The 19,786-nt window shown below is 43.1% G+C and overlaps 1 protein-coding gene across 5 annotated transcripts in view; it reads right to left on the bottom strand.

Moving 5' to 3' along the window:
* KIAA1549L (KIAA1549 like) overlaps positions 1-11,705 on the bottom strand; it is a 292,080-nt gene extending 280,375 nt beyond the window's left edge. For 4 of the 5 annotated variants that reach the window (XM_014602417.3, XM_019476980.2, XM_019476978.2 and 1 more), the window contains exon 1: positions 11,452-11,703. In XM_014602417.3, coding sequence (XP_014457903.3) covers positions 11,452-11,596 — 145 coding nt within the window. In that variant the 5' untranslated portion in view covers positions 11,597-11,703. Of the gene's footprint in view, positions 1-11,451 lie in introns of all 5 variants that reach the window. The other variant, XM_059722705.1, reaches the window with a different exon arrangement.
* Positions 11,706-19,786: the final 8,081 nt, after the last annotated feature.

A 19,786-nucleotide genomic window follows, 5' to 3' on the forward strand; every position in this document is an offset into this window, starting at 1 on the left:
AAGGGAGGTCTCAATATGATGCTGCAGCTACTTCCTTCAACGTATGAACGGTCAAACTTATAGCTTCTGTGACACAGGAGGTCAAGCTAAATGGTCACAACAGTTCCTTTCTGGCCTTAAAGCCTATGAATGTTACATATACTTTTCTCCTGTCCCCTCTTACTAAAATAATCCATCCTAATGTTGCTCATTTCCTTTAATCTGAGAGTTTTACCAGACACCTAATCATTGTTATTGCCCTTCATTACCTCCCTCCAATTGTGCAATAACCTTTTTAAGACAGGTGACCAGAACTGAATGTTGTATATTAGATGACCTTCCAGGTGCAATGCAAAATACATCTGTTCAACAGAGTTTCTAGAGAGGGCATAACAGAATGATGTGAAGGTGGAAGAGAGCTTTCTGCCATCTTTATTCTTACTTAACTCTTCCACGGTTTGGTGGGTCAGGGCGGCGGGGGGGAAGGGGGGGGAGGGATTGGGGTTTTTTTTGTTTGCTGTTTGTTTGTTTTTGTAATATTAATGATGTGCCAGGATATCTGGAGTTTTGTATAATGTCTTTTTATTAATCAAAACTTTGATTTTTAATATTTCAGTAGTGCCCAAAGACCCCAGTCAGGATTAACATACCATAAGAAGCACTGTATTGATAAACACATCCTACTTTAGAGTGTTTATTTTCTGTTTTCCTATATAGCATCCTACAAAGGTATAAACACCACTGAATAATGGTCTTCCACCAAGTTCTTCTTCAGCTGATGTGCCACAGACAAACATAATCCCACATCCCGTTAAGAACCTCAGGTCATCACCCCATGTATGAAATAGGGAAGGGCAATACAAAATTTAAAACTATTTCTAAATAGTTTTATTCAAATTTTACTTTTAAATAGTTCTATTTTTAATCTCCAATGAATAATTTTTAGTTTCTATAACAGCAATAAGCACCTTTTTTCTGGTTAAGACTTGAATGGGTTCAGGAACAGTACCTGAATGACAGTATATACTGTGCTGTGATTCAGGGATGGTGCCAGTACTACCAGAATAAGGGACTCTGGGTCAGACTATTGAATAATAAACACTGAATAGATGTATATTACAAGTGGAGCCATCTCCTTTGTGAAAATATCTGTAAATAATATTCCATTATTTTGTAACAAAACTATATAGATTCTGTATTATGCAAGCTTGCGTTTTGAATTACGCAGCTGGCAAAAAATGATAGTTATTTTAAAGTCTATTATTTATGTAAATCTCATATACATTCTATTATTTCTACAGATATCATTAGTAAAAAGTTTAAAGATTGGATTTCCAAAGGTGTAGATCATCTACAGCTCCAGCCTCCAGCTGAAGCCAACTGTGGAAACCAACACTTTGTAATCAAGCCTTAAACCAATGGTTCTTAACCTTTTTTAGACTCAAAGCCCCCCTCAGAATATGCCAGCTTTTAGTTTTCACTCATTTTTTTACTACAGAAAAATAATATAACAATTCTTCTGTTGCACAGAACTCAGAAAGACCCCAACAGGACAGAATGTTTTTAATATTATGGATTCCTCTTTGAAATCTCTGGGTTTATCTTGTGAATCACATTTACAAACCTAACAGTGCTAACTTAGCGTGGAACCCCATGGCATCCTTGAAAAGATCTCAGGGCACCCTGGTTCAGAATCTCTGCCTTAAACTTTACCCTGGGTAGTAAAAACTTCCATCTGTCATATCTGGTTACTAGATATGACAGAAATACCAATAGCAGCAGAAAGATATAACTACAAACTCATACCACAGAATGTTAAAAATAAAAATGAAAAGAGTTTGAGGATTTTTCAGTACCACTCCTGGAAATATCAGTATAGACCACAGTTCTCACCACATCGTGCAATCGTGGGATGTTATGAAGTTGCACATGATTCCATTTTCTAACCAGCCATGACCCCTATAAAAATTCAGTCCCTCACTAGTAATGTGTCCATCTGCCTCAGTAACTCATCAGATTAAAATGAAACTATATAAAAAGGACCAGACAAGTTTATAATGGTTTCTTTTAAGTCAGCTTCTCAGCACTTCAATTGCATACAAACTAATATAATCTATTTCTTTCTGTTCTTTTTAAAACAAAGAACTACTATTTGATAATAAACTATTCTCAAGGATACACTTCAACTTTAAATCCCACTTCTTACCATTGTAGTATTAGCAGTTTCTGCATTCAGCACACTTCTTCCTTGTCTTAAAATAAGGTGAAGAGCTAATACATTTTCCTTTACTTTAGTAGATAAATCAGAATGTCATTTCTTTAATTTTACAGGCATACATCAATTTTAGTGAGGCTTTTCTCTCACTCATTCTTTAAAAATCTAATCCACGTCATTCATGACCTGTATGTCATTACAAACAACTACCCTGTGTTACTCTTAGCAAAGAGGATCAAAGGGTTTCAGATCCTTCCAAGTTCTTCATTATCTAGTGAAAGCTTTTTCATTTATTCCCACTGCAATGAGTTTATTGGCTCTCTAAAAGGTAGAATACTCCTGATGCTTTTGCAGAATAATGCAAAATACTCCTGATGCTTTTGCTAACAGACATAAAAATGGCTTTATTGTTTTCAAAATTTTACCTCACATAAAATGAATACAAAAGCATATATTTTAACTTGTTGTTGTGTGGCCTGTTCATACAGTCACAGACAATAATACATCCAACATGATTGCATGAGGGAGAAGATAGGAGAGATTTCACAGAAAACTGCAAATCCCTAATCAACAGATCTTCACACTGTTCATAGCAGCGCATTCAAACTTATATAGATCAGGTGCTGGATCATGACTGAAAATGTGTACTGTAATACTGAATGATTCTTTTCACCATAAGAGATCAAATAGATTCTCAGATACAGCGATGGGAGTGATTTCACAATGGTAGAAGAGTACAAATAGTACTTTTGTACAAACGTACTGAAACATCATCCAAATATGATTGCCCATTCCATTACATAGAATGGGTAAGCAGGGGAGTAAGAAGTAGGAATATGTAACTGATTTTACCTCCCTATACAGTGTTAGTGTGATGACAGTAAAATACTTCATGCAGTTCTGATAGCTACATTTTAAAAAGGATAATGAAAAACTGAAGAGGGTGCAGAAAAGAGCAACCAGAATGATCTGAGGGCTGGAGAAAATGTATTACAGTGGGAGACTTCAAAAGCTTAATATATTTAACTTCCCAAAAAGAAAATTGAGAGGATATTTGATTATAGTACAGAAGTATCATCAAAGGGAAAAATGCTAGGTAAGTAAAGGGCTCTTTAAGCTAAAGGAAAGTGGCAAAGCATGAACCAATAGCTGGAAGCCAAAGGCATAAAAAATGCTATTAGAACTGTAGGTACATACATTTAATAGTGAGGAGGAGTAACCACTGGACCAAACTACTAAAGGAAATGGTAGGTTTATCATCCTTTGATGCCCTTAAAAAAAACTGCAAGTCTTCCTGGAAGATACTCTTCAGCCAAACACAAGTTGCTGGGCTGAATGCAGGAATAACTGGGTGAAATTTTAATGGCCTGTATTATACAGGAGTTCAGATGAAATAAAATGATGGTCCCTTCAAGTTTTACACAGTTAATGTTTTCTGCTACATAGAAGAATAGGTGTTTCCAGTTTAGACTTAATGGTACATTTAAGCTACATTTAAATCTACTCTAAGTAAACTGGCACTCTAAACCTCCTCTGCTTCCCTTTCCCATTTTGGTTAACTCATGTGATGTTGCTTGGCATTCTGTTCCTTGGCACCAACCCTCCTACATTTACTATACATACTATCTCCATTTAACAGCTGATTCAATGTCCACTGAAATCAATTGAAGTCTTTCCCTTCAAAAACCCTGGTGGCCTGATAATTGATGATGAAATGATGAATAAGATACAGTAAATGACTTCCCCAGAGCTATACCATAGTGTGCATGAGATTATTTGAAAGCAGATGCTGAGAGTTGAATGTTTATCTTAGAACACCACCAAGTATTCTTTCACTTATTCTCCCCTCCTGCCTGCTCCCACAGTCCAGGAAGGAATTTTTTTTGGTCTAACCATAAGGAATATAAAAACAGTATGTGCACTCCATTTGTAAGTCATTCCCAGCACAAAGCCCTTCCTATTTGCTCATGAAAAAGTGTTATCAACATTCATTTTTACCAAAAAAGAACCCATTACAGAGAGATGCAGTCAAACTCTCAATGGGCTGGTGCTAATGGGTCTGCAGGAGGTTGGTCTAAAAATGACCTTTCAAGGTCCCTTCCATCCCTACTTCTCTGTGATTCTATGAAAAGTATCACCTGTGTTCAAAGACCCAAAGATGTTCAGGTATTTACCAACATCTTACTTATATCTCAGATTTTAAGAGCAATATCAGCCTTTTTTCTTAAGTCGTAATGGTCATGGGATACAGATATTGTGCTAAAGTTCCACTGCCTGCAACTAAAGCTACTCCTTAGATGGCAGTGCACTGCAAACATGTTTTCTTTCTCGTTTGATTTTTTAATGTCTACACTATTTCCTTGTAGAGACTGTCAGACCTGGCAAATATCAATTCACTTGGGAGTTAGGTTTAAAAGTGGTTTTTTTCCAAAGAATCTTTGCTTGTTGCCTTTATAGACATCCAGGGGCAATTTGTAAGGCCCAAACTTTTACTACAGGTCTTTGATTTCTTGAGGTGAGTCAAATAGATACCATTTTTTCTCATATACAACACTCTTTCCCCCAAAAAATCAACCCTCCAAAATTGTGATGTGCACGTTAAATAGAAGCGCCCTACTTTGATTCCTGTGCTACTGTGTAACAATTATGGTATTACTATTGAGGCAGTTGAGGGAGTCAATTGACCTAATGGCTTATTGCTCTTAACTTCACTGGTATTAATTATTATCTCTCATTTTTACTGGTCTTGATGTTCCACTAATGAAGCTAACTTTTTTAGTTAGCAATTTTATTATCTGCTAGTTGCTCCTGGTCTCTTTCATCCTATTTCACAGCCCTGGAAACCTTTTTGGCTTGTTTCAAAAGTATGGATCAACCCATAGAGGAAAGTTTTCAAAAACAGCTAGGGTTTCAACTTTAGTTAAGCAGGAAAGGGAGAGTGAATCAGCTGTAGACTGGGCTCCACTCCTGCTCTACACAGCCATAACTTTAAAAAAAAATCTTTTTTTCCCTTCATTCTGCCTTCAAAAAAAGATGCATATTATATTTCAGGACATCCTGTATGTAAGAAAAATGTAGTAATCATCCAATTTGTGATTGTTTGACTCTATCTAGGCTTCTCTTATAACAAAGTGTTTACCACTGCTGTCCCATTTCCTGTAAAATTCACCCATCTTTGACTGCCAGTCCAGTCTCAATGGCTAGGACTGTTCAGTGGTGACCTTGGACAGGTCACGTAACTCATCTTGTGTGTTAGTTCCTCAGCTGTAAAATGATGATAATTTCCCACCTACACTATAACTAGACAGAGGTGCCTCAGATGTTAAAACATGGGTAGAAGAAAATGAGACCCACAAGTGTCCTATTTTCAGCAGCAGTAGCACCCCATCTTCTGAGATAGTTTAGAAGTAAGGCAACAAAGCGTGATGGGAGATTTGGTCCCCTAGTTTGTGGCTTCTGCCACTGGTTTAGCAAAGAGGCTACCCTATCTGCCACAGCCTTTTTACATAATTAAGTCATATTTTAAAGGTAGGGTCCTACTAAATCTTAGTTGTGTCTATTTAATGTGGGCAGTTTGGTTAAGTGGACAATAGTTTTCAGACTGTTCTGAATTGTTTTTATCTCCTCTTGGGAAGCTCCTGTAAAGTCCTGAACTCAAAAATGACAATATTATCATGCTAATTTATGGAAGAACTGGCTGTCTTGTCCTCAGAAACTGCCCTTAATAATTCGAGGTGTTCTCAATCACTAAGACCCACTGTGCCAAGAACGTTACAACAATTTAAGCATACAGGAATAAAAAGCACTGCCTTAGATAGATAGACATTGCACTTTTTTATCTCCTTTATTTCTGCTACCTTAACAAATACCTACATTTGGAATTTTCTCTGTGATATGTACTAGCTGACATTAAGGTTAAGGTTTTTCCATCTCAGCAGAGAGCGAGTGTCAAGAGACAGCAAAATGAAGTGTATCTAATGCTCAGACTGAACAGGTATTAGACCCTGAGGACTTCAAGAAAATGTGGATCAATTCAGTTAGCACGACATTTCCTGTCCAAGTCTACAGAGGGAAGCCAAAACAGTAGGGCTATAACTAGGGGTCTACTCAACTTGAGGAGGCAGCCAGCCAATTTTGCAGGCAGATCACGGAGCCAGCTGCCATTTTCAAGGGCTTATTGTGGCCGGGGCTGGCTGGGGTTTATCGTGGATGGGACCATGCCGGCGGTCCCATCCCCTGCCACTGAGTGGTGGAAAGGGCTGTCCATCGTATGGCCCTGCCCCTCACCACTAATTAGCTAAGAAAGCTGTCCATCATATAGCCCTGCCCCTTGCCACTAATTGGTAGGCAGCCTTCTCAGCGGATCAGCAGCAAGGGGCAGGAGCCATCTTGCCTGATCAGCTTTGTGCCATCAGCCTCCCTCTGCTCTTCCCATGGGTAGGTTGCATGGCCAGAAGAACTGCTGGCTCCTCTTGGGGAGCTAGCATTTAATTTTTAAGGTTTTTTTTTTCAGCAGATTTTGTGGAGATCACCTGATTTCGTGATTTCCATGAAATCTGTACAGTTGTGATTTGGGTAGGTCCCCAGCTATAACACTGAAATGCCCCTATTCATTTAGGAGAGGTTGACTCTAACATAATAATGATGACATTTTACATTCTCATTAGCTATTTACAGGAATCATCAATTCAGCAGAAATGGCCAACTACCAAGCAAATAAGAGAGTTGCCCAAGTAAAGGGTTACTCTTCACCCCTCCAACCTGACCCCAAGTAAGAGTGGGAGGGGCTTTAAAAAAGATTAAGAGAGTAAAACATACAGTATCCAAAACAATACTGAAGGGTACAGAAAGGTTCTACCCCATAGTCAGTAAGAGGTGGAAGAATCAATGAGTTGTGGACACCTTTAAAAATACAGCACTAGTCTACATTATTAATGTTACTTCTACATAGAATATAGCATCATGTAACACAGAAATGCCAAGAGCAAACTCACTTTACACCAACTAGTGTGGGATTACTGAGCCTATTCCCTTGAGTCATGTTGTAGCAAAGCTGCTTCATGTGGATGCAACTGCAACCTGAGTCTCTCTCAACCCATAAGGAACAGGTTTACATGATAGATTCATGAAATGTATATCTAGCAGCTGAAAAGACCCACCCATCCAGGGAAGCAGAGGAGAATAGATCCATCTTCCTCCATCTCATGCAGCAGAAGCACAGCAATACTTTTGTATTTTATCTAAAAAAGAAGCCAGCATTCAAGCTCTCAAAAGTAATATTTCATTGATTAATTCCCAAGCCCATCTGTGCTATTTACATTTACACGCACTAGGTTCTATTTAAAAGATCAAGCCACTAAAAATAGACATTTTTTAATTTTAAATTAGTAATTCAGAGCTCATAAAAATGTGGGATCAGTAGTCATGGAGAACAAACGCGGAAGTTGTATCTTGGCCAGTGGGAATGCAAGCTTCCTCTAGTACCCCACCTAGTGCATACTCAACTGAACTCTATTTAAAGTCTAGCTTACTTTCCATGCATATATAGTCCTTAGCCTGGCCATGGAAGCACAAAGCCTGGCCATGGAAATGGCAACCAGGAAGTCATTTGTAGTGCTAGTTTTTATGATGTAAACTCACATCTGCCAGAACTTCAACTATGAGAATGTGGTCCTAGATCTGTCCCTTCTTGGTGTGACCTTATTGGTTCTCATAACCTAATCAGAGTTGAATTATACATGGAAATCCTCAGACCTCTAGAGAGTGGTACTGGCAATTCAGCAGATTACATACAATTCTTTCTAAGTTACTGAGGAAAAGTTTCAGTTAGAATCAGGTGGCATGGTGCTAGAGGTGTCTTAATTATTTATGCAATTCTTTTTAATTATGGTAGGGTCTCATTGTGCTGATACTCCACAAATATACAGAAAAATATGGCACCTCTCCTGACAAGCACACTGTGTAAGCAAACAAACAAAAAGTAGTAAACTGAGCAAAATACTCAAAAAAGGGGAAAGATTTACAATTTTTACAATTTCTCCCAAACCTCTCTTGCTGGTACGTGCTCTGCATTCAAGTTCTTCAGGCAATGAGCTGCATCACTGTGAACCAACAATCCCCCTTCCATGTGCTCCTGCCATAGAAGATGAGTCAAGCTGAATGTGGAGAAGATAAAGCAACCAGCTGAACCACCTGTCTCTGTATCCTTCCCATGTAACTTAAAAACTGCTTAGCCAAAAGGCTCCACTATCTCTGAAGCAAATGGCTGTTTTGTTGCATTTCTGTTACTTATTATTTTTAAAGGCTAGGTTGTTGTCCTAACATTTAGTCCTTCATCCAGAGTTGCAATGGACTGTTTTTAGTCTGGTCCCCACCCATTCCACCTGGGTGACCCTACCAAGAGTTAAAGGTCCTACCATCACAGTGATCAGTGTTAATGGAGCACATAAACCTCCTCACCAGGTTAAGGCACAGTCTCCAAAGAAATCAAGTGTGCTAATGAATGTGTCCAATAGTGTCTCCTGGACAGCTCTACCTGCTCTTCTTTGTCCCTGCCCTATCACCTTCCAGCCCCCCGACTCCCCACCCCCCGATCGTGATATGTGTGGAGAGAGCCATATTTGTGCAGAGATTGCCCTAGATGGAAGCAGGATCAGACCTGTTTTATCCCTCTGAAGTCCCTGCTGATAACCTCAAATGGTTTCTCACCTGTAAAGGTAGACTTGCTGCTTTCACTAAGATTTTGTCCGGCAAGACTTAAGAGATGGCTCCATGAAGACAAACTTTTGATAGGTGCCTCACAAAACCTGATCCATTTTAGAGTCTGGATTTCAGAAACTAGTCTGTTCATCAAGTAAAGTGGGTGCTGATGAGTCATACTCCTTGCTTATTGAGGAAGATAGTTTTACCTAGTTGGGTGGAGGTGGAGTTTTTTTTAAACCTGACTCCAACTCCTTCACTTCTATAAGTTATTCAATATTATTTTCTTGACAGATATATTCAGCCTGTCACAAATGCATTATAAATGGTTTATTTTTTGCACTCATTATTCCAGAATGTATCAATAGTCACTGATACTACCACCATACCATGAGGTTTATGATGCTAGGTTTTACTGTTTTAGTTGTAGAGCCCTTCACAGTGATTTAAACAACTCTTCGACAAACAACATGATGATGATAACATTAGATCAGTAATAAACAATAGTCTCAAATAATTTTGGGTCCCTTCCCCACAAGAATTACAGCTGAAAACACCCTTCTCACCTGTTCTTATTCTTGTCTCTCTAGCTATTTTATATTTACATGACAACAGCATGCAAAGACTCTGATCAGCTCTGTGGCCCTGCTGTTTTCAGCTCTGTATGAATGCAGAGGTAGTCAGTTAGTCATCATTCAGGTTCACAAGAACTTTTAGTCCTAACCCTCCTCTATAAAGAAATCCTATAACCAGCCCTCAAGACATAACCATTGTTTAAAACTAACTCAGCTTTCAAAGAACTAAAGCTCTTCTTTATGAATTGCTTGCTATGGCATGGAACTTATTTCCACTGCACATGAAAGCTCCCACACATCTTATCTTTGCCTTTATACCAAAACAGGCTTCTTTGCCTTCACATACAGCACACTGCAAATAAAAACAACAACAAAAAGCACAAACATGCAATTTTTTCCCATTGGAGAAGATGAGAGAAAGGAGCCACATATGAAAAATGCTGGTCACATTGTTTAATGCATTCCTGGATGTCATTCAGATATCATAGTGGTGGGTCTATAAAAAAAGAATCTAATAGAATTTGGGAGCAGGGGGAAGCAGAACAATGAACTCAACGTAACCGAGTCTCCAGCAGAGAACTTGGCCTCATTCAGAGAATATAAGATCTGGCATTAAAACACAAACCGATGGAAGTAGTACTAACTGCTGACAGTTAATATTACTTAACCAAAAAGGAAAAATGTTTCAAGTGCTTCTTAAGAAAAACTTTATGTCCTGAGCTGAAATCCTGGCCCAAATGAATGAAGTTTACCATTATCATTGCCTTCAGTGGGGCCAGAGTTTCACCTGCTGTACCCACATGGAAAATAAAGGTGTTCTTTTTATGCAGATAAGAATTGAAACAATAACATAAATTAAAAATAAATGTAATAAAACTGCATTTTGACTTTGCTTATTTGAATATTACCTACAACCGGCTTAGCTACCTTAAAGATGATTTAAAAACCCATTTGCTTTCCACTGGACAGAAAACTTAGCTCTTACAGGATGAAATATAATTTATTATTTTCTACTGTCCTGACCTGTTTCCTCGTTAGATAATCATATTGTGCCAACCTAAAATTCCCGTTTTCAATTGGTCACAGTGCTCCTCACTTCCTATGCTACCCTGCTCTTAAACAGTTTGGCTGTGCACTCTCACCGAATCCGCACCTCTTCATTTCAGCGGTCGGCACTGTGGTGCCTCCACATTTTTTGCAAATGTTTTAGCATCTAACAAAATCAGAGGTAAATCACACATGTCAGATCATTATAAATGAATGAAGACCACAAAATACTTCCTCCACTGCTGCCCAGACCAGGCAACCCAGGCACAGGGAGAAGACAGGCATCACATTTCATTGCCCTCCATACCTTTGATTTTTAAAAGGCACACACTGGATGGATGCAAATGGATCAAAATCCCAAGCCAAGCGTACTGCAACAACGAACACGAAACTTAAAGCCTTGAGCTGCTGGGTACAACTGCGTCGGAGCAAAAAGAAAAATACCCGCTGCCCCTGATCCCTCGCCAAGCAGAATAACAGCTCTTTTGGAGATAACCCGAGTGTCACCGCATCCACCCCCAGAGATGCCCGAAACGTTGCTTTTCAGCAGGCAACGTGGACATCCTAACCCACGGTCCCTTCCAGCTGCCAAGCCACACACCTCCTCGCATCCCCCGCTTCACCCGGCAGAGCTACATCCAAGGGACTCGGTGCTCTCCGCCTGCCCAGCTTCGCCATGAGCCAGGGGCACGAGCCGCCCCTCGCCCCGCACGGCCCGGGGGGAGAGGGGGCAAAAAATGAAGCAGGGAGGGACAAGCCCAGGCTTCTCCTCCAAGCCACGTCTCTCCTTCGGGCACCACCGCTCCGGCACACGGGCGCGGGGAAGTGCCCACCCTGCAGGGAGGCAGCAGAAGGGGCCGGGCGGGCGGGGAACCAGCCTCTCCCGGCTCGGCCCCGCCAGGCGGGAATCCAGGCAGCCGCTGCCCCGTCCCTTACCGTGCTGCGCGCGGGCCCCGGGCAGCAGGACGAGCAGCAGCAGCAGCAGCCGCCGGAGGCGGGCAGCCCCGGGCCCCTCCGCGCAACGCCCTGCCCGCCACTGCCCCCGCGCCGGCCCGGCGCCCTGCTCCTCGCGGGCGGCCATCGGGGGGGCTCCCGCATCAATGCCGCGGCCCAGGGGTGCCCGGCTCGGGGGCGCCTCGGCGCAGGTGCGGGAGGCGGGCGCTGCCCATGCCGGGCGCGGGGCTGCGCTGGCAGCGGCACAGGCGCCGCAGCGACCAGGCAGGCGCGCAGCCACCGCCCGCCTCCCGGCGCGGGGCGGGGAGAGGCGGCGGCGGCGCTGCCGGCCAAGGGAGACCCCTTCTGGGCTCCGCAGCCGGCTCGGACGCCTCCGCCGCGCCCCTGCGGCGGGAAAGCAAGCGGCGAGGGCAGCGCCCGGCCCGCGCGCACGGGAGGCGGCCCAGGCAGCGCCCCTGCTCCAGGCGGGAGGGCGCCCTGCCTCAGCCAGCACCAAAGACCATGGTGGGGGTTTACTTACCTGGCAGGGGAGATACCCTTCTTCTGGGCCTTCAGTGACTGGGTGCAGAGGGTGAAGGGCAGTTCCTTGCGCTGCAGGCCCTGTCTCTTGCACTGAAAAAGGGTGAAAGCTAGGCACTTGCACTGCAGGTTTGTCTCTTTCGCCGGGTGAAGAGGGCGAAGGCCAGTCCCTTGCACTGTGGGTACTGGGCCTTGTACAGGGTGAAGGCCAGTCCCTTGCACTGTCCCAGAGTCTACAAATGCCTCCAGGCACAAGGATCTCGGCTACACAATTTATGGCGATGGGGGATTGCTCTTGGACATTCCCTCTGGCTCCTTTTGGCTAGGGGTAAGTGAGACTAGGGGGCATCTGAAGACCCAAGCCCCTGGGCTTGCACGTAGGATGCCTGTCATGAATTTGGAAGTATCTGAAGCCCCAGGCTGACGAGGACACTGGCTGGTGGTAGCACCACACAGACTTGAACGACTGAGCTGTGCTCTGTCGATAGATTTGGAACTGATTTGGTCCCAGACAGGAAATTTAAAAAACAGAAAGAGGCAGTATCTGTCGAGCCTGCCCCTGAAATCTGCTCTTCCACAGCTGCTCTAGGCAGCCTTGTTTCATACTTAGCACCTCTCCTAAGTCCAGGCACCTTCAGAGGGAGGGGGAAAGGCAATGAGGGAGGATCACACAGGATGGAAGCAGGGGAGAGGAGAACTACTGGGGCAAGCCACCAATTTCTTTATGTGCCATAGCAGCCACCCCGCAGGGCAGTGTGGGTATTTGGTACTGGGTGGCCTCCTCACCTGTGGTTGTTCTTGCAGGCAGCAAAGCTTTGACTCATGGAAAGGTAGGGCTGGAAGGGAGCTCCATGGGTCATCTAGTCCAGTGTTTCTCAATCTGTGAGTTGTGACCCAAAAGTGGGTCACAAGAATATATGAAATGGTCACAAGCAAACTTTAAAAATGTTTTATTATATTTTGCATACATTTTTGAAAAAAAAAAAATCGATGCTGTTTGTGCTTCACCATATGTTTACACATGCATACTAATAAGCAGGGATCCAGGTTTTGTTTGCCCTGGATTTAAAAATGGATTTTCTCCTTTAAAGGAGAAAAATGTGGGAAACCACAGGTTTCCCCTTTCAGGCTGGCAGAGTTCAAGCCTGCAAATAGCTGCTTGGGGTTGGGAGAGCAGGAAGAGGGCAATCAGGCAGAGGGCACCACATTGCAGCCAGGCAGGCAGCGTGGAGAGTAGTTCCCACAACTCCCTGCAGGAAAGTCTATGGGGCTGGGGAGCATCAAGAATGGGGTTGGGTGGCACAGTGGGCATGGGGGTGCATGTGGGAGGCCAGATTTGTGCACCCGCAGCGGGCATGGGGCTGCAGCCTAGTAACACCAGCATGGGCAGGAGCCACCTCCACAGCCCAGCAGGCAAGAGGGCAGAGCAGGGCAGCGAGACTCATTGCTGCTGTTGCCAGGACCCCCACATCAGCTGCACTGCCAGAAGTAATGTGGTGGGGGGCAGATGCTGCCCTCACCTCCTCCTACCTCCCCCCGATTGTGTACTGGGCCATGGCTGTACCTTGCTGCCATGGCCCAACCTCCCCTCAGACCACAGAGCCGCGCGTACAACCAGCCATGGGAAAGCATGGCAGCAGCAGCATGAAGCAGTGGGTGGCGGTAGTGGGTGCCACATGCGAGCCCCCCCACATCTGGCCACTGCCACCAGAAGGGGTACACTTGTTAAAAAAAGGTCAAAAACCCCTGATCTAAATGAGTGACACTCAATCTTTTGGTGCCACAGGCTGGATCAGTGGCCCATAAACTGGATTGGATCTTGCAAACCAGGATCAGGCCCATGCTGCCAGACTGGAGGCCCCATGCCCTGTGCCACCAGATTGGGGCCCTGCACTGCTTTGCTCAGTCCCATGTTGCAAGACCCAGGCCTGGCACTACCTCCAACCAACCACTGCACACTCAGATAGGGACCCAGGCCACCTCTAGGCACTGATCTAACATGCTATCCAGCCACAGGACTCCCCACAAGAGTTCAGAAATTTGGCAGCAGAGGAATTGTTGCCTGTTGTGGGGACCCTTGCAGGCTAGATGGCATGGCTCTGTGGGTTGAATCTGGCCCGCTGGCCAGGGGTCGAGTACTCCTGGTCTAAACAGGGACTATGGATTTTTATTCACTACCTGGATTAGCTTTCATAAACCCTATGTCCCTCAATGGGTTAACTGCTTTGTCTGTCTCTCCCATCTACCTTCCCTCTCTTCATAGTGCTCCTGCTTTCTCCTCCCCTTCCCTACCCTTTGCATTCTAATCACTGCTTTCTATTTAAAAGCTCTGCTCCCTGCAGTTCCTTTGCAGCCAGTCTCTGGTCAAGTAAGCCCTCTGCTTACGAAAGGTTATGCTATACATCTCTGATTTAGTTAGTCTATAAAGTGCAAATCTATCCTGCTTTCTTCCTGACTAGAAGTCAACTTTAGGATCCTCGTTCTGTTACTCTTCAGCCAGGAACAACAGGGACTGCTAAGGAGGCAAAAGACCTGAGGGTGGGAAAACATCTCAGATAATTAGTCCTCCAGCCCCATTTAATGCTCAGAGTCGCACTAAAAGCAATCAAGTGAGTCAGAGCAAAAATAGTATGAAAATAAGAATTGTAAAACAAAGCATATACAAGTGGGCTAGGTACATAACAGGTTCTTTCCCTGGCCACCTCCATACATCCAGTGATCTAACGTATTCTCCTTTCCCCGATACCTGTGCTTGCCAAAAGGTGTGCCATGAAAAAGTGACAGAAGCGTGCCACAACAACAATACTTTGGGGGTTTTTTCGTATTTTAAACATTTTTATGTTTGTACATTTTAACATGTTATGTCTTCCAGTCAGAATTTGTAAGACTATTTGCTCTTCACAACATTTGGAATTTGCCGCAATATATCACTACACAGGACAATTTCAGCAAGCAAAGAAGTGGCACAGCTTATATATGCCTGTGCAGGCACTTTGGTAGGGTATAGAGAGAGGGAAGTGGAGAAGGATGTCCGTTGTAAGACGTTATGAAAGACAAGTGAAGTCACAGCAGTCATTGCTTGCTATAGTCCACACCTACACCTTTCCAATTCAGGAAAAAAATCCAGGTGTCGAGAGTTTAGGAAATGCTGCCCAAAACTCTCGTCTCTTAGTCACTATCTAGGCTCACTGCTCCCCTAGCACTTCCCTTCTCTTTGGCATATCTGCCTACAGTGAGAAGTTGGAAAGCTGAACATTTAATCTGGGCTGTTTAGGATCCTGTGCTTTTCTGTATTGTATAACCAAATAAATGAAATAAAAGAAATATCTTAACTCTAAAATGATATGCTCCTGAATGCAAGTGGCTGCAATTGCACTGAGGAGGGGAAAGGGGAGAGCTCAGAAGCTCCAGAATGGTCTCCTTTGCAGACTAATTACATAGAAACATTTCCTTTTCTTCCTCTTTCAGGTCTTCTTCATTGCCAGGACAAAGTCCAGAGGTCCAACTGCCTAGGATTTCTAGAAGAGCAAGTTTCTGTCCAACTGTCTGAGAATAGGAAGACAGGCTCTCTGCCTGCGAAGTTATTCCTTCTTCACCAATCCTGAAAGGGTCCCAGGGCCTGGGGTGCAGGTTAGTATTGTTTCTTGTGTCAGGGACCCACATATGACCTGAAGCCACAGTAGGTAGCAGGGGAAGGGACACAGATGCACACACTTTGGCCTGCTCAAAATCTAGGCTGTGTGGAGGCAGGCGGAAGTTTGCAACTGGTTGCCAGCCTTCTTCTTTAGCCAACACAGTCTCTATTCTTCTGCCACACCTCCATCTGACTCCCTAGTTAGGCCCTCTATTATTGGGCCACCTAAGTTCATTGATCTGCTTGGTCCCTTTAGTTAAATCTGTCCTCAACACAAAAAATGATGACAGGAGGTAGCGCATGAAGGAGGTAAGACCTTGGAGAGCTCAACAAGACCCTCTTGTAGTAGCTGTGGTGAAAGGATGAAAGTGAAAGGACATAGACGGACTTGGGGACAATTCTTCTTTCAAAATCCTCCAAATAGGTTTTTTTCCTAAAGGATGAGAACAGTGCTTGAAAGTAATGGAATAACTTTAAAAATAAGGGCAGTTAAGTTCTTTTTAAAAGTTTACAAATCAATTCTGAGGGAAAAACAAATCTCAGTTTTGGCTACTCACAATTGAAAATCCAGTTCCCAGTATCCCTACAATAATGATCAAGTTATATTGCATCTGTCTTAACTTCAATATGTTCAGAGTGATCTCTCTATGACTATTTAATACTTAAAATAGCCCAATTGTGCAGTTTTACTTACATTTTCTCAAATCTCTAATTCATCCTGTGCAGAATTAGTTTCTATGTGGTAACTGGTAGTAATTATTCACAAGAAAAGGATTAGACATATGATGATTATAGTTATAATAGCCAGACTGCTCATACTCCAGGTTGTTAAAGCTAAATTCTTTAATACAGGGCCCTCTAGTGGTATTATTTGTTTATAGGATCTTTCACATAAATGAATGATCCAAGTAACAGGTTATGTTATTCTGATTACTTTTAGCTCTTGTCACAGTCAAATCCCAGTCCTGGGTCAGATTGCAATCTAATGCATTTCTTTTTATTTTCTAGAGTATCTAATATAAAATTACCATTTACTTGGTGTTCTTTCGAGTTTAAGTTGCAATTTAACCATTAACCATTTTGACTATGTTTGTACTCTGTAGATCAGTGATTCTCAACATTTTCATATTCAGGGCACCCCTCCACCACTTTTTTGCAGATACCCCAGTTTAGACCCACTGTTGTGTTCAAATTACTGCAGTGGTTCTCAACTGGGGAATACTGCTACCACAGCCAAGATTACCCTGGACAGTACAGGAGGGGAGAAGGACAAGGCAGAACTAGAAGGGAAACTGTCACTGGCATATCCAGGAAACGCTAGAATTCAACAAGCTTTGCATGCAGCAGATATGTAGTCTGGATGAGGTATCCCCCAAGTGCATAAAGCCACAGGCCCCAGAAGCAATAGGCAATTTTTCACGATCATATGTGGACTGTCTGTTAGCTGTAAGATGCTTTTGCATAGAATCTGGAACCTGCCCTGAGGGCCTTAAACCCTGGCTGACAAAGAATCCAGGATAGCTCCAAAGAACCCAAATCTCTGCATTGAAACAAAGTTAAATTTATAGTTTCTTACCCTCAATCTTGGCTCCAGAAGGCGGCAAAGGAGCCATAGTTTCCAGATCCTTCTGGAAAGATCTTCACTAGACAGTTATGTAGGCATGGAACTTAAGTAGATGGCTTCTAGGGCTGTGCTAAGCTTTGGGTGTTGATTCGATTCAGAGGAGATTCGGCCCAATTCGGCGGCTGAGTCTCCAAATCTGAATTGAATCAGGAGACCAATAAAAAGGTCTGACTTGGTTTGAAGCCTCCAAATCGATTTGCAAAAGATTCAGAGATTCGAGCAGCCCCCGCTCACCTCCACCACAGGGAGCTGGACCTGGACTCAGTGCTGATAAGTAGAGGGCAGGGGGGAAGGAAATTGGGGGGGAGGGGACCATGGGGACCCCTGCCAGGCCCCATCCCTTGCCTGCTCCCCCAGCCCCCATCAATGGCTGTCCTGCCTGGCCCCAGCATCCTGGCACTTTAAAAAAAAAAAAATAATAATAATAAAGCCCCACACTCACTGGCTGCTGCAGCAGTTGTCAGGGCCTCTAAGGGCTCGTGGCAGAGCCCCCCATTCAGCCCAGGGCAGTGGGGGGCAGCAGGGACTGGCCCCCATCTGGGAGTGTGGGACTTTTTTTTTTCTTCCTTTCTTTCAATTTTTTTTAAAAGAGCCAGGACACTGGGGCTGGGAGAGCAGGTGGGGGATGGGGCCTGTTCAATTTGGAGATTCGGCCAATTTGGCAGTGGCCGAATCTTCTAGTCAGATTAAGCTGAATCGATTCAGGACAGCGATTCGAAATACTAAATTGAATCACTGTCCCCTGAATGGGCCGAATCCAAATCCAAAGTGAATACTAGCTGCTTTGCAGAGGCCTAATGGCTACCACCCAAAAGGACTTGGCTGCCAATTTAGGGATGCTGTTAACTGGCCAGACAGCAAGCAGGACCTTGTACCAGTAATGACTTTGCCCTACCATAAATCTAAAGCATTTCCTTACTGTAAGTACAATAGAAATATGGAAGAGAAGCACAAACCTGCTTGTTGACTCCAGGGAGGCGAGTATGAAGGCTAGGGTCACTATGTTGAATGTAATTTTGCAGATAATTAAGTTGAGCTGCCTCAGATCTAAAATGAGTCAACCATCTTCCTTTTCTCCATGAGATTAGGAAATACTGGTAGCTGCTCTTTCCCACAGCCTGTGCCACATAGCCTTCCATCACGTCTGGAGATGTTTTATGAGTTAAGGCAGTGAGTCTCTCATATATCCAAAATCATGGCTCACCAGAACAACATGGTAGTTTACTGCACTGATTTGGAGGACCCAAAAGAATATGTTTTTCTCTTAGTACGTCTAGCTCCCTAGATCTCTTGTATTTCAATGCTTTTATCCTCACTAGTCTTTTCATTTGCTACTGACATGACCAAATAGAAAGGAGTCAAATGAGTAAAAAAAATATTATGCCTCTCTTTAACTGAACTTTGGAGAGAGACACTATGCATGCATTGGCTATATACACTTTAAGATATTTCTGAATTTTCTTTCTTTTGGCATCGGTAAATCTTCTACCAATATGCTAGGTCAATACTGTAGTAGGTTTTGGCCCTTTTTTGTTGCTTCAGTCCTTTTGGGTTGGATTTTGGTCATGGAAGACACTTTTCTACACAGTATAAAATTCAGAAAGGGGGAAAAAAATCTTTTTGACTTTCATGTAGTGCTTGTACATGGCCAGATTCTGAAGGATTCACTTTTTTGGGTAGAGGGCTGGAGTCAGAAGCCAGAATTCAGGGAACTGGACTCAAGAAAAGTCCCTAAGGGAATTAGCATAGACGTTACACAGGCAGCCTCAGCCTACAACAACCAATCATCAGCTCCTTCTCTGTCCAAAAAAAATGAGCAAAATCAGTGTTTGAAATGGAGCACCACCAAATTCAGACCAGCTCCATACAGGTGCCATGAGTCTGAAAAGGTTCAGAACCCACAGAATTCCACTGTTGTCAACTGTCCTTTTGATATAAAAAAGAAAAAACTTGATGAGACTGAGGTTGAATCTCATGTGCATTAGTAAAATCCAAAGCAATTCCATTGGCAATAATGGATTTTTTTTTTTCTGGCTCAACACTTAAATACATGCATTTTAATTCAACCCTTTATATTGAAGTGCAGAAGAATTCATTTTTAAACTTGAAAACAAATACTCATCAGTAAGTGTGTTAAAGGGATAATTATGTACCAGCAATTTTTTGTCGGTCTTCTCACACCTTAGGGAAACCAGTAAAGACAACTGGCATTATGGTTACCATTAGCTGAAAGCAGAGACAAACAATTCAAGGAAGAACGCTGCATACACAAGGCCCAGACAGTCTTTCCTCTCTTTAGTTAGGTATTTCCAAAGTCAAATGTGCAGAGCAAAAAAAGGAGAAGTGTGTGGAACTCCTTTATGAATGGAAGAAGGCATGGAGACAGGATATGATTAGCAAGCAAGAAAGAAAAAGCATATCATTTAAAAGTAATACCCAATCATCAAAGATCAATACAACCAATGCTTACTGTTCAGCATAGTAAAACTTAGTAAAGTGTTTGGTATCGGAGTATGTTAATATTATGTTCTAGTTTATTT

Source organism: Alligator mississippiensis, chromosome 2 (assembly GCF_030867095.1).
Source record: "Alligator mississippiensis isolate rAllMis1 chromosome 2, rAllMis1, whole genome shotgun sequence".
In the NCBI taxonomy this organism is placed as follows: Eukaryota; Metazoa; Chordata; order Crocodylia; family Alligatoridae; genus Alligator; species Alligator mississippiensis.